Source organism: Capricornis sumatraensis, chromosome 5 (assembly GCF_032405125.1).
Source record: "Capricornis sumatraensis isolate serow.1 chromosome 5, serow.2, whole genome shotgun sequence".
NCBI classification, from domain to species: Eukaryota; Metazoa; Chordata; class Mammalia; order Artiodactyla; family Bovidae; genus Capricornis; species Capricornis sumatraensis.
In genome coordinates, this window is record NC_091073.1 from 27,193,320 (window position 1) to 27,217,403 (window position 24,084).

The following is a 24,084-nucleotide window of genomic DNA, read 5'->3' on the forward strand; positions in this document are numbered from 1 at the left end:
TACAACAGAAAAAAAAAAAAAAATCAATGACCAAAATAAAAGTTAACTGCATGGGCTCAAGAACAGCATGGAGATAAGGGAGAAAAAAGTCAGTGAGCTTGAATATAGGTGAATAGATATTATCTAGTATGAAGAATAGAAAGAACAAAGAGGAAGGAAAAAATTAACTAAGACTCAGATATTGAGATACTATATAAATATCTAAAACACATCATCAGGGTTTAGAAGGAAAGGAGAGAGACTGTGGGCTTAAGTCAATATCTGAACAAATAATGATTGAAAGCTTCCCAATGTGGCCAAAGACATAAACCTACAGATTCATGAAGTTCAGAGAAACCAAAACAAAAATAAGTTCAAAGAAATTCATAACCAGACTCATCAAAATCAAAACACTGAAGAGTCAAGACAAAAAAAAAAAATTCTTGAAAGCAGCCTTGGAAAAATGATGCATTACATATTGCAGAGCAATAATTCAAATATGGACTTTGCATCAGAAACTATATTCTATACATGAGGTATGAGGAGGAAGTAAAGGTGAAATCATAAAATGCTTACAATTAAGTCAGAAGAGCTGGACAATATCAATAGAGAGTGACAGGAGTGCAAAGAATCAGACAGTTTACTTCAGACAGATAGGGACTTTAAAAGGTTTCGTGAGGAAATTGATGCTAAGCTTGCTGTTGAAGGAAGAGATCTTATTTTATTTTTGGTATATGTGCATTTATATTCTATTGCCTTCCAGAAAGATTTTAAAGTAACGTACAAAAATATACATATCCCAACAGCACAGGATAATTAATTCAGGCAAAATAATAAACCATAGGGAAGATTAAATGAGTCCTGCTCTTGCCTGGAAAATCCCATGGACAGAGTAGCCTGGTAGGCTGCAGTCCATGGGGTCACTTAGAGTCGGTCACGACTGAGCGACTTCACTTTGACTTTTTGCTTTCATGCATTGGAGAAGGAAATGGCAACCCACTCCAGTGATCTTGCCTAGAGAATCCCAGGGATGGGGGAGCCTGGTGGGCTGCCATCTATGGGGTCACACAGAGTCGGACACGACTGAAGTGACTTAGCAGCAGCAGCAGCAGCAGCAGCAGCAGCAGCAGCAGCAGCAGCAGCAGCAGCAGCAGCAGCAGCAGCAGAGAACTGCTAGAAGAAACTAGATTCCCTGTGAGCATGCTTGAAGGCAAGAAGAATGTGTCTATTTCTAAACCACAAAATAAGGGATGGAGATTTTAAGTACATAATTAAGCAGTATGAATAGAAAACCTTTGGAGAGTGGTCCTGATGAAGTATAGCTGGCAGATGGAAGCCTTGGGAGAATGACTTAATGACGTTACAAGGACACTGAACTCTATGCTGTAAGAAATGAAGAGACAATGAACTTTGAGATCAGGAAGTTGGATGATCGTAATTATGTTGCTCAGTAGTAATTCTGGCAATCGGATGGCTTTGGCTATACTGGGAAGCAAAAAATAATGTATCAAATAAAGAGGAAAATGTAAACTAGGTGAAAAAGAACTGAATTCTGTCATAAATGATAAGTTGTAATTGATTACTAATACAAGCAACTGAGTGAGGCGGCAAAACCTCATAATTAAGGGAAAAGGCATTAGAGCCCACTGACTACCTCTAATTGTGTGGCCTTGAACAAAGTGGTTGGCTCATCTGTTTCAGGGTTTTAATTTTTTAATTTATGATATGGTATGGTTTCCCAGGTGGTGTAGTGGTAAAGAAGCCTCCTGCCAATACAAGAGGTGCAGGAGACATGTGTCAAGAAGATCCCCTGGAGTAGGAAATGGCAACCTATTTCAGTATTCTTGCCTGGAAAATTCCATGGGCAGAGAAGCCTGGTGGGCTACAGTCCATGGGGCTGCAAAGAGGTGGACATGACTGAGCAACTGAGCACACACATAGGAGTTACAATAACTTTACTGACTTCTTAGGGTTGTTTTGAGGATCAAATAAAAATATGAATATACAGAACAGAAACTGGTAAATGATGCTAAATAATGTTAAATAGTATTACTATGGTTTCTTCCAAACATCTTAATGACATCTAAATATTTTAAAATTCAATTAGCCTTCATCTACATATCACTAAATTCCTGGAACTGGAAAATCTTACGTTTATAAAATTTGTGCTTTCTGTCTTAATGTCCTGAGGTTAATTTGTATTTCAGCAAATGGTTTCAGATAAAATAACACTTTAAAATTATGATTATTTTAAATAATTACAACAAGCACATCAGTAAAATTATTAGGCCCCCAAACTCTGTTTCTCTTTTAAAGAGTTTGCATTTTAAAATTGTTCTGAACATATTCTCTTTATAAAAACAAGTGTCAAAATGAAGACAAACTCCAAGTAACTTCAGTGTTTAGGGCTGTAGGAAAAAGATCCAGCCTTCCTAAGAGAGGGGGCAGGCAAAGGCTAGGAGGCAACTAGCCAATGTCTGAATCAATTAGATGCTAGAGCCAGAGAAGGAAACTGGCGTGCAAGTCAGAAAACAGCATCTCACAGAATGGCTCACACAGTAGAAATGGGAACCGAAGGAGGGAGTTGGTCCATGGGCACTCAGTGAGCAAGTATGTGTCCCACAAATACTAGGGATCACGCAGCAAGACTACCAGGCTTGGCAGGGATTGGCTGGGATTGGCTGACTACAGAGTCAGGGCTGAGTCGAGTGTTGAAGGTATTTAATATTAGAGGCTGAGGTTGGGCAAGTGGGTCAGAGTCCTGAGAATTATCATACAAAGGAATGTATTTAAAATAGGCTAAGCAGGACTAAAACACTTGTAAACGCCTTCACTAGAAGTTGCCTTGACTTCAGCTATCACCTTCATATTTCACCTGTGGTTCGTTCACCATTTCGTTCATGATGTTTTCTTGACTTCCTTCCCATCCTCTACCACATGGAAGAAAGTTTCAGGCATCCTTTCTGAATTAATCATACATAAAGCACCCAGAGTGATATTGCATTACAACCTCTTTGGCATTACTTTTCATAAAGGTAACACAAGTAATAATTCACATATGACTATTAATATTTCAACATATTAACAGAATGCAGCCTATACAATGTGTAAAATGAATACATAATTGATAATACAGAAGGAAGTGGCCCAAGAAATTTAATTGTCCTATATCAGGAAACAGAGATTAAGCCTTTTAAGGTTAAGAAAGTATTTCTTCCTGGTACATTCAAAATTCTTTGCTTTGAGAATGTAATGAATAAAGATAACTTAAAATAACTTTTACATGTATGTATATATGAAAAATATGAGAATGAATTGCTAGCCAACCTATATTATGTACAGTGAAAGATTTAGTAGAAAGCATTTTTCAAAATTGTTACACTTCTCCAAGAATTAGTTAAGGAACACAAACTCAAAATATGCATGGTGTTGGCCACTAATGATGTGTGAGGCACAGTGGTATTCTCTGGAGGTAGAGAGGTGACCAAAATCATAGTGCCTGACCTCACTCAGTAAGCTTATGTCTACCAAGAAGCTAGTCAAAAACCCGATGATTTCAGTTTAACATGGGAAGCTCTTTGATAAAGCCATATAGCACTGGGGCTGAGTTTTTAGACTCATAGGGATCAGAGATGAGATGGAACGAAGAGAGGGGTGATATTCAAAAAAGGAAGAGTGGAAGCATGAAATGAGTCTCAAAAGACAAGTTGTATAATTCAACTGAAGACAAAGAAAAGTTTATTTGGGCAAAAGCAAAGTATATGAAAATAGCAAAAAGAAGTAATTGATGACTGCAATGAAACAGGAAGCTTGATTCAAATATACTTTATCAGATAGAAAGTAATTAAATGTTTTAATTAGAAGAGTGCCAGGGTGAGATTAGTATTTTATAGTGATCATTTTGGTAGAAAAGCTAAGGATGGATTTAAATAGAAAAAAAAAAAATGGAGAGGGGGAAAGACTGATGAGGTACCTGATGAGAGAGAGAGAGAAATGAAATGGACCAAATCCAGGACAATGGTGGTAGGGATTAAAAGAAAAGACCTGGAAATATGACACTTGATCAAGTGTGCACAGATACTGAATTTTAGTGTGTGAAGAGAAGTATAGGATGACCTTATGTTTCTAGCTTAGGAAACGAACACTGAGCTCCACTAGCTCAATATGGTGAAAGGAAGGATAGGAATTAAGGAACTTAAGAAGAAGTCATTATTAGTGGCTGGGGAGGAGATGGAAGAAGGTGCATGAAGAGTTCATCTTGGTTACATTGAATTTAAGGCTTGGTATGGTTGCTCCTCACTTAATGAAACTTAAATTAGGCACCCATCACTTGTAATAAATTGGGGTGGGAGGGCTGGGTGTGCAGATCCAATGCGAAATCTGACCTAGTACATGACCTCTCATACATTACTACTCTCCCTTTTCTCCTATTGAAACTATTCTTTTTTTTCTTCCCACAATGAGAACATATTGACAACCAAGTCAGTATATACCAAGTCCTCAGGGAGAAGGACTGGGGAGGAAGAAGATAGGAAGGGGAGCATAATTAAGTTCTAGACTCCACCCTGAAGAAAGGCTCATGAACTGCTTCAACATAATGTCTTCTAGAATCAACTGTCTTTAATTTGTCATGCTTATGCAACAGAAGATTAGATGGTTGGATGGCATCACCGATTCAACAGACATGAACCTGGGCAAACTCCGGGAGGTGGTAAGGGACAGGGAAGCCTGGCATGCTGCAGTCCATGGGGTCGCAAGGAGTCTGACACGATTTGGCAACTGAACAACAATTGTTAAATGGTTAAAATCTATTCTCCATTAACTCAGTGACTCTTACAAAACTGTGAACACAGGCATAACTAACAAGTTTCTGTTGACTACTTTATAGTAAGTTGATAATCATAAAAATAATTGCAAAGCATACATTTGAAAAGGTAGCTTTAAACCCTTGCTTTCCTCTCCCCCCAGCCCCCAACCTGATAGTTGAACTTAGAATTGGTAAAATCTGTAAGTGAATATCACCTTAATTTTTTTCAGTTGCTTTTTTAAAAAATTTGTGGTACAACATATGTAATGTAGAGTTCACCACTGTAATCATTTTAAAATGTATAGTTCAATTGCACTAAGTACATTCATGCTATTGGGCAACCATCACCACATCCATCTCCAGAATTTGTATCACTCTGGTTTTTAAAAAGTGTTCATTGACTGAAGAGTCAAGACCTATTTGTCACTTGCTTTTCTATTTTAAATATTTCACTTACAGAAAAGCAGAACTTCTGCTATGCTGTAAAATTATATCTAAAGCAATCCCTTCATAAATTGAGTATCAGCTTATGGATATTTAAATTCAGCAAAGAATTTGAACATTCTATCATTTTTATGTTCTGTAAGAGGAACAATGTGTTATTCAAGTGAAGCAAAGAACACTCTTTAGTCCAACCATACCAATGCTATGAATACTAAATATTCTCTATAGTTAAAATGAAATTTAAAGCTCAGATTTCCATGTGGTTCTAGGAAAAAGAGGGTATGCCAGAATGTGAAATAACAATAATGAGCCATAGTCTAGTACAGTTCTTGGCCCACTGTGTAGACTGCAATAAATGTCTTAAATGAATAAGAGAGATTACACAGAGTGGAAACTGAAGTAGACATTATATAAAACCTGTTACTAATTTAACCATTGTTTAGATCATGATAATTAATAGCTGAAATGAATATCTTGTTATTCTTTGAGAGAAAGTTAACAAAAGAGTCATTAGAAAAGCTTGTGTGAAATATGCTATAAGTATTATAAAATATTAATTAGATTTTAATAGATAACAGACTTCATCTGTTGGCTGGGGAGAGGCAGAAGGTGATTTATTAACAGCAAAGGTCATGCTCTAGCGTGGCAGGCCACAGGGATGGCCTGGGGCCTTCTTAGGTGGCGGGCAGCCATGAAGGAGATGGACTGCAGAGCCAGGCTAACTGCATTTTAGCTTCTACTCTGCCACTTACTGTGTGTGGAATCAGGCAAACTAACCTTTGTCTGCCTCAGCTGTTTTACCCATAAAATGATGCTTATTATATGCTTTCTGTGAGAATTCGATGTGTCAATACAGGTCAAGTGGCACAAAGTAAAAGCTTAATAAATGTTATGTATTACTGTTGCCATTAATCTTTGTTGATTTAAAACATGGCACAGGGACTAAATCTCGCTTCTCTCTGAGAAGAGTCCAAAACAATGCAGGGTACTCATGGAAGCTGTTTGGTTTCACTGTCTTTCATTTATTCTTTTGTGACCCAGACTGAAGACCAGTGACGTTTCATTAAAACAAGAGGACTGCTACTACCACTACCATCCTGCGTCGTGACCACAATCACCACCACCACTGTGACCCCGAGCACCACCAACACTGATAGCACCTCTGCCAGTTCATGACCACCACTGGCCGTCATCACCACTAGCACCAGCATCATCAAAACGACCATCACCACAAGCTTCACCATGACCACCACCATCCCAGTCTCTGCAATCAGCGTGTCACCGCCACCACTGGCAGCAACAGTAACAAGACCTTTAATATGCATGTGAGTGTACAGGTGTAAAGGTCACGGGGAGAGTGAAGAACAAGAAACAAGATGTAAATATACACTTGCTGGTAAAAGGAGGAACAGGAGATTTTTTAAAACATACTTGGAATCAAGCACAGAGATACGAGAAAGCATAAGAAATTGCCATCCTCGAAAGACTTTTTGACAAGTTTGTCTTACATCATTATTATAGAATTAGTAGATTACACACACTCGGGGCCAATTAACTACAAGAAATATGCCAGCAGTAAACAAAAAGTCACATTTATGTGTTATACCAAAGATTGATGAGCCAAATGCTTTAGAGTCAAAACCAATGGAAAGGTAAAACCCTAAACTCCCATATTATATGCTAAGCTGTGCTTCTGGAATTGGTAGCCAAAAACTAGTGATTAATGAATGATGAAAGAGTCCTGGGTTGGAGTTCCATATGTGCTACATATCTGACCTTGAGTACGTTATGTGACCTTCTAATGACACAGTTTTCTCCCTCTGAAAAATGGTGATATATGTTATTTAGAGTTTGTGTAAATATTTAATAAGTAATGTTGTATGTCAATTATTCCTCTAAAAAAATACCCAACACAACACTCACCTATAACCATGAAACACCAGCACATTAGCACAATGCTTGTATTAAAGATTAAGACCTAACCTGGGGCTTCCTTGGTGGCTCAGAGGTAAAGAATCAGCTGCCAATGCAGGAGATGTGGGTTTGATTGTTGGGTTGAGAAGATCCCTTGGAGAAGGGAATGGCAACCCCCTCCAGTATTCTTGCCCATGAAATCCCATGGACGGAGGAGCCTGGCAGCCCACAGTCCATAGAGTTGTCAAGAGTCTGACAGGCTGGGCAACTAAACAATAAGACCTACCTTGTCACTCCTTACACCCCTTCCCTCCCAATCTAAACTGCAGAGTAAATGGTACTGTTATTCTCAGATGGCAGCTACCTGCATGATTCATCTCCTTCCCTCATTCCTATCCCTCATCCCAAGGGAACTCATTAACAAATTCTCCCTCTTTCACGCCCAGAATGTACCTCAAATCCATCCACGTCCTAGCCACTATTGCTGTCCAAGCGCAGAGCACTTTGTTGAACCCTATGTCCCAGTTGCTACTCAATGCAATCCATCCTCCACATAGCAGTTAAGTGAACTTTAAGAATGTAAATCAGATGATGCGTGAAGCCTTCAGCAGCTTCCTAGTGTACTCTGAACCACATGTTAATTGTTCACCATCATTTTTTTCTACTCTATCTGTCTCCTGCCCATCTTTTCTACTTTGCCTCTTACACTCTCACCCTACATCTAAAACTTTGGTCACACTATCCCTCTTACTGTTTAACACACTGAGCTTTTGGATTCTTCTTTGAAAAAGACCTCCCAGACATACTTACCTGAAGTTGTCTTTTTCATGCTCCATCATATTTCATAACTCTTGTAATCAAAAGTTATATTATACATGTTTGTCTATATTTATTGATTTATTAATTTACTTAATCTATTATCAGAATGTAAGTTCCTTGAGGACAATTATATTATTGAATACATTCTATTTCATGTTCTTATTACTCCAATGTTTCATTATGTGATCAGTTTCTATTTTTAGTGCCAAGATTAGCACCTAACATACTTTTGAAATTAAAATATTCACTATAAAAATGAAATTTAGCAAGGTCTAAATGTCTGAATTAAAAAATATCTCATATGGAGAGAGCAACTATAATGGAGTTTTTCTGCATAAGGAAGCCCTCAAATTCCAATTGGAGGCAAAGAAGAGATGAGTGATACATTTAGGAAGAATCATGTCTGAAGGTCCCATAAATATTTTTCTTATAAGGTGTTCGGAAATAATTACAAGAAAGGTTAAGAGAAACCTTAACAAATTTGTTTAGTTTCACATTTATAACTGTGGTTATATGTGGCTATATATAGATAACTATGGTATCTAAAGATTACACTTTGGCTAACCTAAGCATTCAACTCTTAAATCATTGCCAAAGGTGTATATTGCCTAATACCTGAATGCAATGGCTCATATAAAAAACAACAAAAAAGGCACTTGGTGATAGGTCCAAAGCTTAGGTATTGTGATTATCTACTTATAGGAGTATATGATTAGTTAGCTATGGCAGGGTATAATATCTGGGAAACAAACAGGAAAGTGACATAAGATTTTAATTACTCTGGACTCACAGTGCATGGGGTCTGCATCCATGGTTCCCCATCAATCTGCATTGGCAGAGACTTGCTCGTCCTGGAGGGAAAAAAAAAAAAATCCAAGTCTAGCACAGAAATACTTTATACAGCAGACCATATGTCCCATATAAAATGGTGAGACCAGGGAATACAAATATGGTAAAAGCTGGGCTCTGTTCTCAAGTTATCTTTTATAAAAGGAACTCAGCTCTTGACTTGGGGTCCCCAGGAGGATCAATGGTGAAGAATCTGCCTGCCAATTCAGGAGATGCAGGTTCAATCCCTGGGCCGGGAAGATTTCCCTGGAGGAGAAGGTGGTGGCCCACTCCAGTATTCTTGCATGGAGAATCACATGGACAGAGGAGCCTGGTGGGCTACAATCCATGGGATCATAAAGAGCTGGATATGACTGAGCACAAACCTTGACTATCAGTGAATACCCTGTATCTTAGTTACAGGAATGTTAAATGCTTCCTGTGATGATATACACAAAAAATTCTGGATAACAAAAGACAAATGTAGGGTGTACAGTTAATGGCACAATCCGAATTACTTGGTTTGTTTCCAAGGCAAACCATTCAACATTACACTAATCCAAGTCTATGCCCCAAACACTAATGCTGAAGAAGCTGAAGCTAAGTGGTTCTAAGAAGACCTATAAGACCTTCTAGAACTAACACCAAAAAGAGATGTCCTTTTCATCACAGGTGACTGGAATGCAAAAGTAGGAAGTCAAGAGATACCTAGAGTAACAGGCAAGTTTGTCCTTGGAGTACAAAATGAAGTAGGGCAAGGCTTAACAGAGTTTTGCCAAGAGCTAACCCTTTCAACAACACAAGAGATGACTCTACATGTGTATATCATCATATGGTCAATACCGAAATCAGACTGATTATATTCTTTCCATTTGAAGATGGAGAAGCTCTATACAGTCAGCAAAGATAGACTGGGCACTGACTGTGGCTCAGATCATGAACTCCTCATTGCAAAATTCAGGGTTTAGGGAAAACCAGTAGGCCCTTCAGTATGACCTAAAGAAAATCCTTTATGATTATATAGTGGAAGTAATAAATATATTCAAGCGATTAGATCTGATAGAGTGCCTGAAGAATTATGGTTGAAAGTTTGTACTAGTGTATAGGAGTCGGTGACCAAAATCATCCCAAAGCAGGGGAAAAAAAGCAAGAAGGCAAAGCAGTTGTCTGAGAAGGTTTTACCAATAGCTTAGAAAAGAAGAGAAGTGAAAGGCAAAGGTGAAAGGGAAAGATATACCCCTCTGAATGCAGAGTTCCAAAGAATAGCAAGGAGAGGTGAAAAAGCCTTCTTAAGTGAACAATGAAAAGAAATAGAGGAAAACAATAGAAGACTAGAGATCTCTTCAAGAAAATTAGAGATACCAAGGGAACATTTCATGCAAAGACGGGCATAATAAAGGACAGAAAGAGTATGGCCCTAATAGACCCAGAAGACATTAAGAAGAGGTGGTACAAATTCACAGAAGAACTTTATAAGAAAGGTCTTAATTACTCGGATAATCAGAATGATGTAGTCACTCCCCTAGAGCCTGATATCCTAGAGTGTAACGTCAAGCGGGCCTTAGGAAGCATCACTACGAACAAAGCTAGTGGAGGTGATGGAATTCCAGCTGAGCTATTTCAAATCCTAAAAGACAGTGCTGTGAAAGTGCTTCACTCAATATGTCAGCAAATTTGGAAAACTCAGGACCACAAGACTGGAAAAAGCCAGTTTTCATTTAAATCTCAAAGAAGGGCAATGCCAACGAATGTTTAAACTACAGCACAATTACACTCATTTCATGTTAGCAACATAATGCTCAAAATCCTTCAAGCTAGGCTTCAGCAGTATATGAACCAAGAACTTCCAGATATATGAGCTGGACTTAGAAAAGGCAGAAGAACCAGAGATCAAATTGCCGATATCTGTTGATCATAGGAAAAGCAAGAGAGTCCAGAAAAACATTTGCTTCATTGACTACACTAAAGCCTTTGACTGTGTGGATCACAACAAACTGTGGAAAATTCTTCAAGAGATGGGAATACCAGACCACCTGACCTACTTTCCGATAAACCTATATGCAGGTCAAGAAGCAACAGTTAGACTTGGACATGGAACAACAGACTGGTTCCAAACTGGGAAAGGAGTATGTCAAGACTGTATATTGTCACCCTGCTTTTTCAACTTCTATACAGAGTATATTATGTGAAATGCTGGGCTGGATGAAGCACAAGCTGGAATCAAGATTGCCAGAAGAAATATCAATAATCTCAGATATGTAGATGACACCACCCTAATGGTAGAAAGCAAAGAGGAACTAAAGGACTCCTTGATGAAGATAAAAGAGCATAGTGAAAAAGCTGGCTTAAAATTCAACATTCAAATAATGAAGATCATGGCATCCAATCCCATTATTTCATGGAAAATAGATGGGGGAAAAAAATGGAAACAGGGACAGACTTTTTTTTCTTGGGCTCCAACATCACTGCAGACAATGACTGCAGCCATGAAATTAAGATGCTTGCTCCTTGGAAGAAAAGCTATGACAAACCTAAACAGCATATTGAAAAGCAGAGATATCACTCTGCCAGCAAAGGTCTGTATAGTCAAAGGTTTGTTTTCTCCAGTAGTCATGCAAGGATGAGAGCTGGACCATAAAGAAAGCTGAATGCTGAAGAATTGATGCTTTTGAGATAATGGTATTGGAGAAGACTCTTGAGAGTCCCATGGACTCCAAGGAGATCAAACCAGTCAATTCAAAATGAAATCAGCCCTGAATATTCACTAGAAGGACTGATGTAAGCGGTGAAGCTCCAATACTTTGGCCTCCAGATGTGAAGAGCCACTCACTGGAAAAGACCCTAATTCTGGGAAAGATAGAAGGCAAAAGGAGAAAGGGCCTCAGAGGATGAGATGGTTGAATGGCATCATCGACTCAATGGATATGAGTCTGAGCAAACTCAGGGACATAGTGAAGGACAGGGAAGCCTGGTGTGCTGTAGTCCATGGGGTGGCAAAGAGTCAGACATGACTGTGTGACTGAACAAGAACAACAGCAAAACGAGCCTCCTTGTTTCCATGCAATCCCACATTGCAAACGTGGAGGAAAGGTGTTTGCTATCTCACATTTTCCAGTATTAACTCTTTCATATATGTTAATATAACATCAGTTATATCTGTGCTATAATCTGTAGTTTCATGTTAGGGTAATATTAGAGTTTTGTTTTACTGGCATAATTTTGAAAAAAAAGGGTTTTCAAAAGATTTAAATGCAATATACATATAACATTTTACTTCATAATAATTCATTGTTTAATTTATAGAAGCAATGGTGGACTTCATGAAAGAATGTATGTTAATGATGCCTTAACAGCATTTTCACTGGGTAGTTTGCCTATTAGATACTTCAGTGCTTCTGTAGATTCAACCCTGTGTGTACCAGACTAGAGGAGGTAGAATTTGTATGTTAGAATTGTATCCATGGTCTCAACAAAAGGTTATCAAATTCCAACGAACATGGTAAGTAACAGTGAATCAAATCTTTATAAATTCTGTCAATTTCCATTATTTTAAACTGCATCAGTATTAATCATTGATAACAATGTATAGATGAAACAAAATCATTATCAAAATCTTGTATAACATTAATCTAAATAATTTGTAGCTATGCCATCTCCGGTGGCTTGACAGTGAAGAATCCGCCTGCAATGCAGGAGACTGGGGATTGAATCCCTGGGTCAGGAAGATCCTCTGGAGAAGGGAATGGCCACCCACTATATATTCTTGCCTGGAGAATCCCAGGCACAGAGAAGCCTGGCAGGCTACAGACCACGGGGTCACAAAGAGTGAGACATGACTGAGTGACTAACACTTCCACTTCACTTTTCACATGTCAACCTCCTTGCTGAATTACAGAGAAAGGGCTACCTGATGACAACAGAGGAGCACTGAGCCAGCCGCCGCCCAGCACTTTTCAGTCCTGTGTATATCTGCCCCATCTCCATGGCTCCTTCCAAGCCAACCACCTCCAGCAGCTGATCACTCAGATCTGAAAGGAAACAGAAGCCTTGTAAATTACAGTGCATATGCATACAATGCCGTGCCATTAGACATTATGGAAATGAAAAATAAAAGCTTCTTGAGAAAGAAGGCTTCTCTGTTTCAGATACCATACTAAAAGTAACAAAAAGATGGTCTGTCTTACTTCTGAAACTCTCAGTTTAAGCAAATCCTGAGGCCCTGTGGGAAAAGATGTGCTGTCAGCTTATTCTACAACAAAATGGGAAGAAAGGATTCTGAGCCAAATAATGCCAAAAAATATACCAGTAGCTTTAACATCAACAAACTTAACGTTATTCCACATGTATATATGGAACATTTATACCCCCCACATCAGACATTTGGCAGCAAATACACATTTCAGTATTATAAATAAAGTATGAGGACATGCTGTCAAACACGATTTTGTTGAATTACTCCGACAAAAGATCTTAGAGATCATGGAATTAAAGTTTCTTATTTTAAAGATAAGAAGACTTGAGGCATTAAATCACTGAGTGACTTGTCCACGTGCGGGTTAAATTGCTTCAGTTGTGTCCAGATCTTTGCAACCCTATGGACTATATAGCCTGCCAAACTCCTCTGTCCATGGTATTTTCCAGGCAACAATACTGGAGTGAGTTGCCATGCCCTCCTTCAAGGGATATTTCCAACTTAGGGATTGAACCCACATCTCTTTTATGTCTTCTGGATTGGCAGGCACGTTCTTTATGCCACAGTCATAGGGAAACTTGCACAATTTTTCTTGACCTTGAAAACAGAAATGTTTTCCTGATGGTAAAGAATATGCTACCAAATTCTAGAGTAGGTTTGATAATTATCACCATATTAATACAGTGTTTTTTCTTTTTTTTTAACCAGAGGACAGTAGAAAAAAAAAAAGCTAACAGTCTTAGGTATCGCTTGTCGAGTGTTTCCAAAGTACCTGTCACTGACTAAGCACTCGCTCAATATCACCTCACTTGCTCCCCTGGCAAAACCAATTTAAGACAAATATGATTATTAGAATTTAAAGACGGAGAAGCTGAAAATCAGAGAAGTTAACTCAATTTATTTATATTAACATAAAGACGAAGTGACAGAGCCAAAATCTAAGGTGTAATCATAATGTTATATTTGGTAAATCAGCCATACCAAAGACAGATACTTTTAAAACTGATAGAAGTATTTCTTATTGTGGGAGTGACAGTGGTGTCTGCGTGAGCTGCAAGGTCCCTTTCCAACCTGCAAACTTTCACTCTCCAGAGTAGCAGAGGAGATAGTCGTTATCAGTAAAACCCTACAGAGCACAACTGTGGCACACAGCCCCTCCACTCACTTACCTGGCTCAGAATGCCCGAACCCTTGATTTGAAGGAAAAATTTTAGGTGTACATATATGGTCCTTCTCTATCATGATATTTTCATGTAATCCCATGTGTTTTCAAATGCAAATAAATTGTTTAATATTGTTTTCAGTAGCAAAAAGAGCTGGAGGGGTGGAATAGAGTGGTATAAGGTAAGATATGATTATACAAGTTAACTGTGTAATAACTAGTCATAGCTGAGCGTGGACTTGAAGCAAAACCAGCATATGTGTGTTGTATGTACTCCATTTTGTACAGAAAGTCCTCATTTCCCACTAGTGAATCCATTTTAGCACAAAGTTCAGAGAGATGAATGATATATTTTCAGTGTTGTTCATGTGTGTGGTAAGTAGCACTTTGAAACCTCAAAATTTGTTAGGCCCCTGATCTTTGGCACATTTTATCTAAGCTCTGAAAACACAATGTGTGACCAATCCACTGTACGTTTTTTGAACTGAGCTGACTTCTAAAAACCATTGTGTTTTAAACTTTAAGCTCTAGCTGCAGCAGGAGATTTCTTCACATGTGGACACAACTATCCAGCTACTGAATCAAATGCTAACCAGTCATAGTATCTTAGAGCATTCACCTTGCTGTTCTAAACCATATTTAGACTGATTTCTCATCAAACTTATTCTGTGTTTCTAGTTAAAATTTATGTTGCCAAGAACAGATGGACAAGGAATGGAAACATATTCTTTCAGCTGTAGCCGGCACTAAAATGTGCTTGGCTCTATAGCCTGGGTGTTAATATACGCATTTCTTAGATATATGTCAACCAGAAAACTGCACTGTGGCAAGCACTAAAACCCCAGATGTGTGTCTGGTGATATTTATAAAACAACAACAACAACAACCACCACCACAAAAATGAAGTTCGTGTTCAGTATTCTGTATTTTCCACTGCTTGGTTCTTAAATAGGTGAAATTTTACACTGATTTCTGTAATGATCTGGTGGATGGAAACTGTTCTACAAGAAATGAAATACTTTCTCCCGACAGAGTTAATCTGTGAGCCCTAACTTTTCCATGAATCACAGGGGCTGTCTACATCTACACCATATTGCTACTGTCTACCACCCTCTTTCTGATTTTTTTTTCTTTCTTCTAATTTGTCTTTGTTTTTCTCCCTGCAAAAATGCTCCGAAAATCAGTTCTACCATTAATCACTGGTAATGAAGGCTCTGCTTATAGATTTAGAAGATGTAGGCATTCAACATTTTATGTTCTTGCTAACACAAAGAACTGTATAGAAATAGTGGTGTATTTACTAGTGCAAAGTTAACAACATATTTCTTCTAATTAAGCATTCAGAAAAAAATGAAATTCTAATTTGTGCTGCACAAATTTGCTCCCATAACACAACAATTTTATATACAAATGCTGCCTCTTACCTACTATCTTTGGGGGCAGTGTCCTCACTGACTTCAGACAAAGATAATTTCTACATAATTTTGAATTCTATTTCTACCTGTGGTATCATCTAGTAACATCAAAAACTTCCTCACTTCACATTCTAGCTAAAATTTATTTTAAGCACAGATCCCCTTGAGATGGCATAACCAACCAGATCCTCCTTAATTGGTTTGCTATGTGGCTGTTTGCTTTGAGCTCATGAACTGAATCAAGCCCACTGTCTGTTTATGTATGGCTTGCAAGAATAGTTTTTACATGTTGACAAATGGGAGAAAAATTGATACATTGTGACAGCTGAAAATACATTAAATTCAAACTTCAGCATTCATTAATTAGCTTTTATTGGAAGCAGACCCCGGTTAGGTTAGGTTTCGTCTATGTCTGTTTTCACACTATAATGGCAGAAGAGAGTGGCTGCAGCAGGAACCACGTGGCCCAGAAAGCCTACAATGTTTATTATTCAGACCTTTAGAAAGAAAGTGCCAAGCTCTGCCTGACTGCTTGAGTGAAATAGTAACTATTTCTGGCCACTGATGTTTTCAACTTTAGTGCATGCTGCGTGCTAAGTCTCTTCAGTCATGTCAGACTCTTTGTGACCCCCTGAACTGTAGCCCAGGAGGCTCCTCTGTCCATGGGAATGATTCTCCAGGCAAGAATACTGGAGTAGGTTGCCATGCTCTCCTCCAGGGAATCTTCCTGACCCAGGGATCAAACCCATGTCTCCTGCATCTCCTGCTCTGCAGGCAGGTTCCTTCCCCACTGAGTCACCTGGGAAGCCTGGGTTTCACTTTAGTACTGCCTCTATAAATCCTAATGGCATCACAGTTGCCTGAAAGACATAATGTCTGAGCACTCATTCCTTAGTGTGTGTGCTGGTTCATAAAAGAACTTCAACTATGGAATCTCACCATACTCATATACTGTGAGGTTTCCTATAATCAGTTTGTTGTTGATCGTGAAATACCGGAGTTTCTAAATAACCCTGTTACAAAAGAAAGTAGAGCAGCTTAATGTTCAACATTATGCTCATTCATTGCATCTGGTTAGCCTTCTTGTGTGTGAAAGTTCAGTCATAGGTAGGAAGGCGAAAGTTGCACGCAGGCCTGAAGACACACGTGAGAGGTCTACCTGTGAGAGTCTCCAGCTGAGTACTGAGAAATCCTGACCTCTTGATACTAGGAAGTGTGTCTATTCCAAGGAAAATGGTGCTTTTGATCGATTTAATGTTACTTTTGAAGAGGAAAAACAGTACATTTCTGAAAGAGTTAACATATCTTTCCAAATGCCTCCATGGGTATAACAGAGGCAAGGAAAGCTGCCAAATTTAGTATTTCCATTTTAAAAATAGAAAGTCTAGAAAAGGTGTTCAGAGGGAACAGATGTCATGAAAAACAAAAACTGGGTATAGTAGAACAAGCTTCTTAACACAGGGGCAGTGATTCTGAATGCAGAAAAATATGACTTTTTAACCAACATTAATTAAAATTAAGAACTTCTTTCAATTATAAATTTAGGCAAGAAACCACAGTTGTAGTAGAAATACCTCTGACTTTGTCACTGATAGATATCACACATATTTCCATATCACATTATAGTTGTTGCAATATTTAAAAATTCTATTTATACTTTATATTTAAGAATTCTATTTAAAATTCTATTTTTATAATCTTTGACATCTTAATAATTATTAAGCTTCTGCTAGATTTCTAAAAGTAATTTATTAATATGGGAAAAGAATCTAAAGAAGAGTGGATACACACACACACACACACACACATACACACACACATATGTATAACTGATTGTGTCAGACTCTTTGCGACCCCATGGGCTATAGCCTGCCAGACTCCTCTGTTCATGGGATTTCAAGAATGCTGGAAGGCTTCCCTGATGGTTGAGCGGGTAAAGAAACTGCCTGAATGCAGGAGACATAAGAGATATGGGTTCAATTCCTGAGTCAGGAAGATCCCTTGGAGGAGGGCACGGCAACCCACTCCAGTATTTTTGCCTGGAGAATCTCATGGACAGAAGAGGCTGGCGGGCTATAGTCCACAGTGTCGCAGAGTTGGACATAACTGATTGACTAACCCTTTCACTTTCTCCAGGGGATCTTCCCCACCCAGGGATCAAATCTGGGTCTCCTGCATTGTAGGCAGATTCTTTACTGTCTGAGCCACACACCACTGTTTATCAACTATACTCAAATAAAAATTTAGAAAAGAAGCACATATATTACTGAATTGAAATCTTAACATTTCAAATTATGGGTTTCCTTTGAAGCCTACATATTTTTTAATGAATTTTAAAACATTACTCCAAGGAAGAATCAGTAGATTTTACCAGAATGGCAAAGAGGACTATAGCACAAATATGGTAAGAAACTCTACTTTAATCTGCCTTTGACTTTGTATACCTTTTCCTGAACATTGCTAGTGCTGCGTATTGAGATACAGGTAATCTGGGGGTATGAACAGAAAATCTGAAGGTCAGTAGTGCAGTATAGATTTGAGAACACAGGAGCAGCACCGCTAATACATGGAGAATACTTATTCATAGCTTAGGCTCTTCATTTTTGACAGTTACACACTGATAATACATCTCATTATGTAATTGTTTCAGACTGCCATATGTAGGGAACAGAAGAGGATGCATGACAAACACAGACTGAATGTGGGTTGTAGCATTTTGGCATTTCATTGAATAGAGTGTGTACTGAAGGGAGAGGGATGGGGGGGACAGGGCAGGGCACACTCCTTTGTGCATGGTGTCCAGCAGCATGCTGTAGCACAGAGGCCAGCTATGTCCTGGGGGTACACTCAGTGACTCAGAAAGGACGTTCTGTCATCACCTAAATTGCTAATTATATCACAACTCTTAAGGACTTATTGGCCAAGGTAACACCAGGCTAGCTATGGAGTTGTACCTTCTAAGTGCTAAGACTGTATGCCTTCCAGCAATGCTTATTTTAGCTAGCAAACATATGAAACATGCCTGAGGATCCAGAATAAACTTTAAAACCCCTAGGGGTATATGAAATTACTCCACTAAAGTGAACGCTTCAAGGATGATTTTGTAGCATGTCTGTCTATTACCCATTGATTCTTTACTTTTAATTTATTTGGCTGGGTCTTAGTTGTGGCACGTGGGATCTTCACTTGTGGTGAGCAGGCTCAGTTGCTCCTTGGAATGTGGTATGTGGGATCTTAGTTCCCCCACCAGGGATCTAACCTTGTCCCCTGTACGGCAAGGCAGATTCTTAATCAGTGGACCACTAGGGAAGTCCCTGCCAATTGACTCTTATTTATTTATTTTTAAATATTTGTTTATTTTTAAACAGTTTAGTTTTGTTCTGGGGTACAGCTGATTAACAATGTTATGACAGTTTCAAGTGAACAGCAAAGAGACTCAGTCATATATATATACACACACACACGTATCCATTCTCCCCCAAACTCCTCTCTCTCCAGGCTAGCGCATAACATTGAACAAAGTTCCATGTGCTGAAGAGTAGGTCCTTGTTGGTTATCCATTTTAAACACAGCAGTAAGTAAGTGGCTTCCCTGGTGGCTCAGACGGTAAAGCGTCTGCTTGCAATGAGGGAGACCCGGATTCAATTCCTGGGTCGGGAAGATCCCCTGGAGAAGGAAATGGCAATCCACTCCAGCACTCTTGCCTGGAAAATCCCATGGATGGAGGAGCCTGATAGGCTACAGTCCATGGGGTCGCAAAGAGTCGGACACGACTGAGCGACTTCACTTTCACTTTCAAGTACATGTCCATCCCAAACTCCCTATCTATCCCTTCTCCCCATTCTTCCCTCCAGCAACTGTACTTTCATTCTCTTTGTTGGTTATCCATTTTAAATACAGCAGTATGTACATGTCCATCCCAAACTCCCTATCTATCCCTTCTCCCTGTTCTTCCCTCCAGCAATTATAAGTTCATTCTCTGTGAGTCTCATTCTGTTCAGTAAGTTCATTCCTATCATTTTTTAGATTCCACACAAAAGTGGTATCATATGATATTTGTCTTTCTGTCTCTGGCTTATTTCACTCAGTAAGAGAATCTCCAGGTCCATCCATGTTGGTGCAAATGTCATTATTTCACTCCTTTTAACGGCTGACTAATATTTCATTGTATTTATATATCTGTGTGTGTACACACACCCCCCACATCTTCTTTATCCATTCTCCTGTCAGTGGACATTTAGGTTGCTTCCATGTGTTGGCTATTTTAAACAGTGCTGCAATGAACATGAGTCCATGTATCCTTTCAACCATGTTTTCTCTGGAGATATAACCAGGAGTGTGATTGCAGGGTCACATGGTAGCTCTATTTCTATATGTACGCCTCATGAACATAAAGCTGGTTTCTCCAGCCTCCATAAACTAGAAAATGCAAGTAGAAAAGCAGCTGAGTGGAGAGAGCTAAAGCAAAAATGTATTAACATGAACTGTGTTTCAAGTTCAGTTCAGTGCAGTTCAGTCACTCAGTCGTGTCTGACTCTTTGCAACCCCAGGGACTGCAGGCTTCCCTGTCCATCACCAACTCTCAGACCTTGGTCAAATTCTTGTCCATTGAGTCGGTGATGCCATCCAACCATCATCCTCTGTTGTCCCCTTCTCTCTTGCCTTCAATGTTTCCCAGTATCAGGGTCTTTTCCAATGAGTCAGTTCTATGCACCAGGTAGACAAAGTATTGGAGCTTCAGCTTCAGCATCAGTCCTTCCAGTGAACATTCAGGACTGATTTTCTTTACGACTGACTGTTTTTGGTCTCCTTGCAGTCCAAGGGAATATCAAGAGTCTTCTCCAACACCACAGTTCAAAAGCATCAATTCTTTGGTGCTCAGCTTTCTTTATAGTTCAACTCTCACATCCAGTTTTTCTAGAGAAACCATAGCTTTGATTAACAGACCTTTGTTGCCAAAGTAATTTCTATACTTTTTAATATGCTGTCTAGGTTGGTCATAGGTTTTCTTCCAAGGAGCAAGTGTTTTTAAATTTCATGGCTGCAGTCACCATCTGCAGTGATTTTGGAGCCCAAGAAAATAAAGTTTGTCACTGTTCCACTGTTTCTCCATCTATTTGCTATTTAGTGATGAGTCTGGAAGCCATGATCTTCATTTTTTGAATGTTGGGTTTTAAGCCAGCTTTCTCACTGTCCTTTTTAAGTTTCATCAAGAGACTCTTTAGTTCCTCTTCACTTTCTGCCATAAGGGTGGTGTCATCTGTGTATCTGAGGTTATTGATATTTCTCTTGGCAATCTTGATTCCAGCTTGTGCTTCATCCAGCCTGGCATTTCACAAGATGAATTCTGCATATAAGTTAAATAAGCAGGGTGACAATGTACAGCCTTGACATACTCCTTTCCCAATTTGGAACCAGTCTTTGTTCCATGTTCTAACTGTTGTTGTTCACTTCTAACTGTTGCTTCTTGACCTGCATACAGATTCCTCAGGAGGCAGGTAAGGTGGTCTGGTATTCCCATCTCTTTCAGAATTTTCCACAGCTTTTTGTGATCCATGCAGTCAAAGGCTTTGGCATAGTTAATAAAGCAGAAGTAGATGCTTTTCTGGAACTCTCTTGCTTTTTTCTATGATCCACTGGATGTTGGCAATTTGATCTCTGGTTCCTCTGCCTTTTCTAAATCCAGATTGAACATCTGAAAGTTCTCAGTTCACATACTACTGAAGCCTAGCTTGGAAAAATTTGGACATTACTTGGATAGAATGTGAGATGAGTGCAATTGTGCAGTAGTTTAAATATTCTTTGGCACTGCCTTTCTTTGGGATTGGAATGAAAACTGACCTTTTTAAAGTATCTTTAAGGCAATCTTCTAGCATCTCATGGAACATACAATACAATTATAAGTCTGTCAAGGAAATAGAGATTTTATATATATATATAATGTATATGGTACACCTACTATGAGAAGACTTTCTGATAAGAGATTTATAGGCATTTTTCCAGTTAAGACTTCCAATAATACCTTAAGGCCAGTATTATTCTTTTTTTTTTTTTTTTGAGGAGGAGGAAACTGTGTTATCTATTCAAGTCTTTACACACAGTTGATAGTATGGTTTTCCAACTAGATTGCTTCACTCCAAAATCCATGTAATTGGACATATCGAAAACAGTTAAGAACTAACCGATTAAATGTTATCAGTGACTGAAAGACAAAAATACAACAAAGAAATATATGATATCCTAAACGGTGCCATTAATAATCATACCACTGAATCAGGTCAGATGCTGTCACCAAATTATAATATAGTATAAAACTCTCATTCACTATGACTACTCCAGGTCATGCAAATGAATTATACTTAGAAGAATTTTGATAAGAAGTCTAAGACATGCAGAACACTTTTTGAAAGAATTTCTATCCAATGTGGTTAGAAAAAAAAATGAAAAAGGTTAAAGTGTTGTACATAAAGGATTAAGGAGAGTTACTTGGAAAATCTAGCAGTGTGAAGTATCCCATTCTTTGATTAAATCTGAAAAATAAGGAGTTAAGGTATATACAGACACACACACACACACACACACACACACACACACACACACACACACAGCAGAATCACATGCCTGACTTTAAAAATGACTTTTAAAGAATAGATTTGATCATCTCTTTTAAAGCCATCTGTTTTTTAAAAAAAACAACCAGCTAGAGCTGACTATAACTTCATGTATTTTCATTCTAACATTCTGAACTTCCCTAAATGGATCAAAAAAAAAAAAAAAAACCACACACACACACACACACACACACACACACACACACACACACACACACACAAGAATCATAGTAGTCTGGCATACTGTCAACAACTGCCCTACTGCGATCAAAGTGGTCCAGGGCTGGCAATCGCTTTATTATGGCATACTTGAAAGAGGACTTTCACCTGAGGACACACAACCCCAGAAGTCATGGACATTTCATACACAAGGCCATAGAGAGCCAGCTTAAAGACTCCCCACAGAAAGCTATTGCTATGACTGGCAATGAGTATTATCAGTAAATGTAGGCATAGGGTTTAGGAGTACAAGCTAGCAGTGATTCTGAACACTGCTGCTTCTGGGGTCTTGAGTCGGTTTGTTCCTGTTAAGCTTTGAGGAGGGACTGAAGGCTGATGCTTGTTTTCTGTGTGAACGAGCCATTAGGGTGTGAGGGGCTGTTTTCACAACATCATGCTTCCCGTGCCCTCTTTCATAAACCAAACTACTTTACGTGTCTCCTTGCATTAGTGCTATCGCCAAACAAAGCAAGTGCACATGAATGAGGGCTGATGTCAGCAAAGTCTGAATAACTTCGGGGGAGGCATCCTGAATTCCAACACTGAAGCCTGCTAAGGGGCTAAAGGCTTCCCTAGTGGCTCAGATGGTAAAGAATCTGCCTGCAGTGCCGGAGACCCCGGTTCGATCCCTGGGTCAGGAAGATCCCCTGAAGAAGGGAATGGCAACACACTCCAGTATTCTTGCCTGGAGAATTCCATGGACAGAGGAGCATTGCAGGCTATAGTCCATGAAGTTGCAAAGAATGGGACACAACTGAGCAACTGAATCTATCTAAGAGGCTAAAGTGACCAGGAAGATCACCAACCCTTACCTTCTAAGAAATAAGTAGTTCCAATAATTAAAAAAAAATTTAAAATCCAACTTAAGAGAGGGCAGTGGTGATCTTATTGTGGCTCAGTGGTTAAAGTGTCTGCCCGCAATGCAGAAGACCTGGGTTTGATCCCTGGGTCGGGAAGATTCCCCTGGAGAAGGAAATGGCAACCCACTCCAGTATTCTTGCCTGGAGAATGCTATGGACGGAGGAACCTGATGGGCTACAGTGCACGGGGTCGCAAAGAGTCGGACACGACTGAGCAACTTCACTTTCACTATGTGATATTTGGCCTTCCCTGGTGGCCCAGAGGTAAAGAATCTGCCTGCAATGCAGGAGACATGGGTTTGATCCCTGGGTTGGGAAGATGCCCTGGAGAAGGAAATGGCAGCCCACTCCAGTATTCTTTCCTGGGAAATCCCATGGACAGAGGAGCCTAATGGTCTACAGGCCATGGGGTTGCAAAGAGTCAGACAAGGCTGAAGCAACTGAGCATGAGCATGATGTGATCTTAATATTCAGTTTCCAGAAGCACTAGGAAAACGAGCTCTTTTCTTGAAATATATTATAGAATATAATAGTATAGTCCAACAGTCTCCTTATTTTAGTTTTAATGAAATGTGAAATACAAACATGGTAATACATTGGAACTCACTTGCAAATTAAAATACAGACCAAATATAATTGTGAGGAATAGTGATTTACACTAAAAGTTGTCCTGTATAACAGAGCTGGCTTTGATATCCAATTATTCCTGGTTACATATAAATATTATATGCCTAGCAAGAGTAATACATTGGGGTTACTGTGCTTTCTGAGGCTATTTGCATAAAAGTACTGCTGGTCAGAAGTAAATCTTACTCTACTGGCAGTTTATTTTCT

General features: G+C 39.0%; 1 protein-coding gene across 6 annotated transcripts in view; it reads right to left on the bottom strand.

The window, feature by feature from the left end:
• DGKB (diacylglycerol kinase beta) overlaps positions 1-24,084 on the bottom strand; it is a 799,100-nt gene that overhangs the window by 22,286 nt on the left and 752,730 nt on the right. For all 6 annotated transcript variants that reach the window (XM_068972349.1, XM_068972347.1, XM_068972346.1 and 3 more), the window contains 2 exons: positions 12,699-12,819; positions 8,754-8,814 (listed from right to left, as the gene is read on the bottom strand). In XM_068972349.1, the coding sequence (XP_068828450.1) occupies positions 8,754-8,814; positions 12,699-12,819 (182 nt within the window). The remainder of the gene's footprint in view (positions 1-8,753; positions 8,815-12,698; positions 12,820-24,084) is intronic.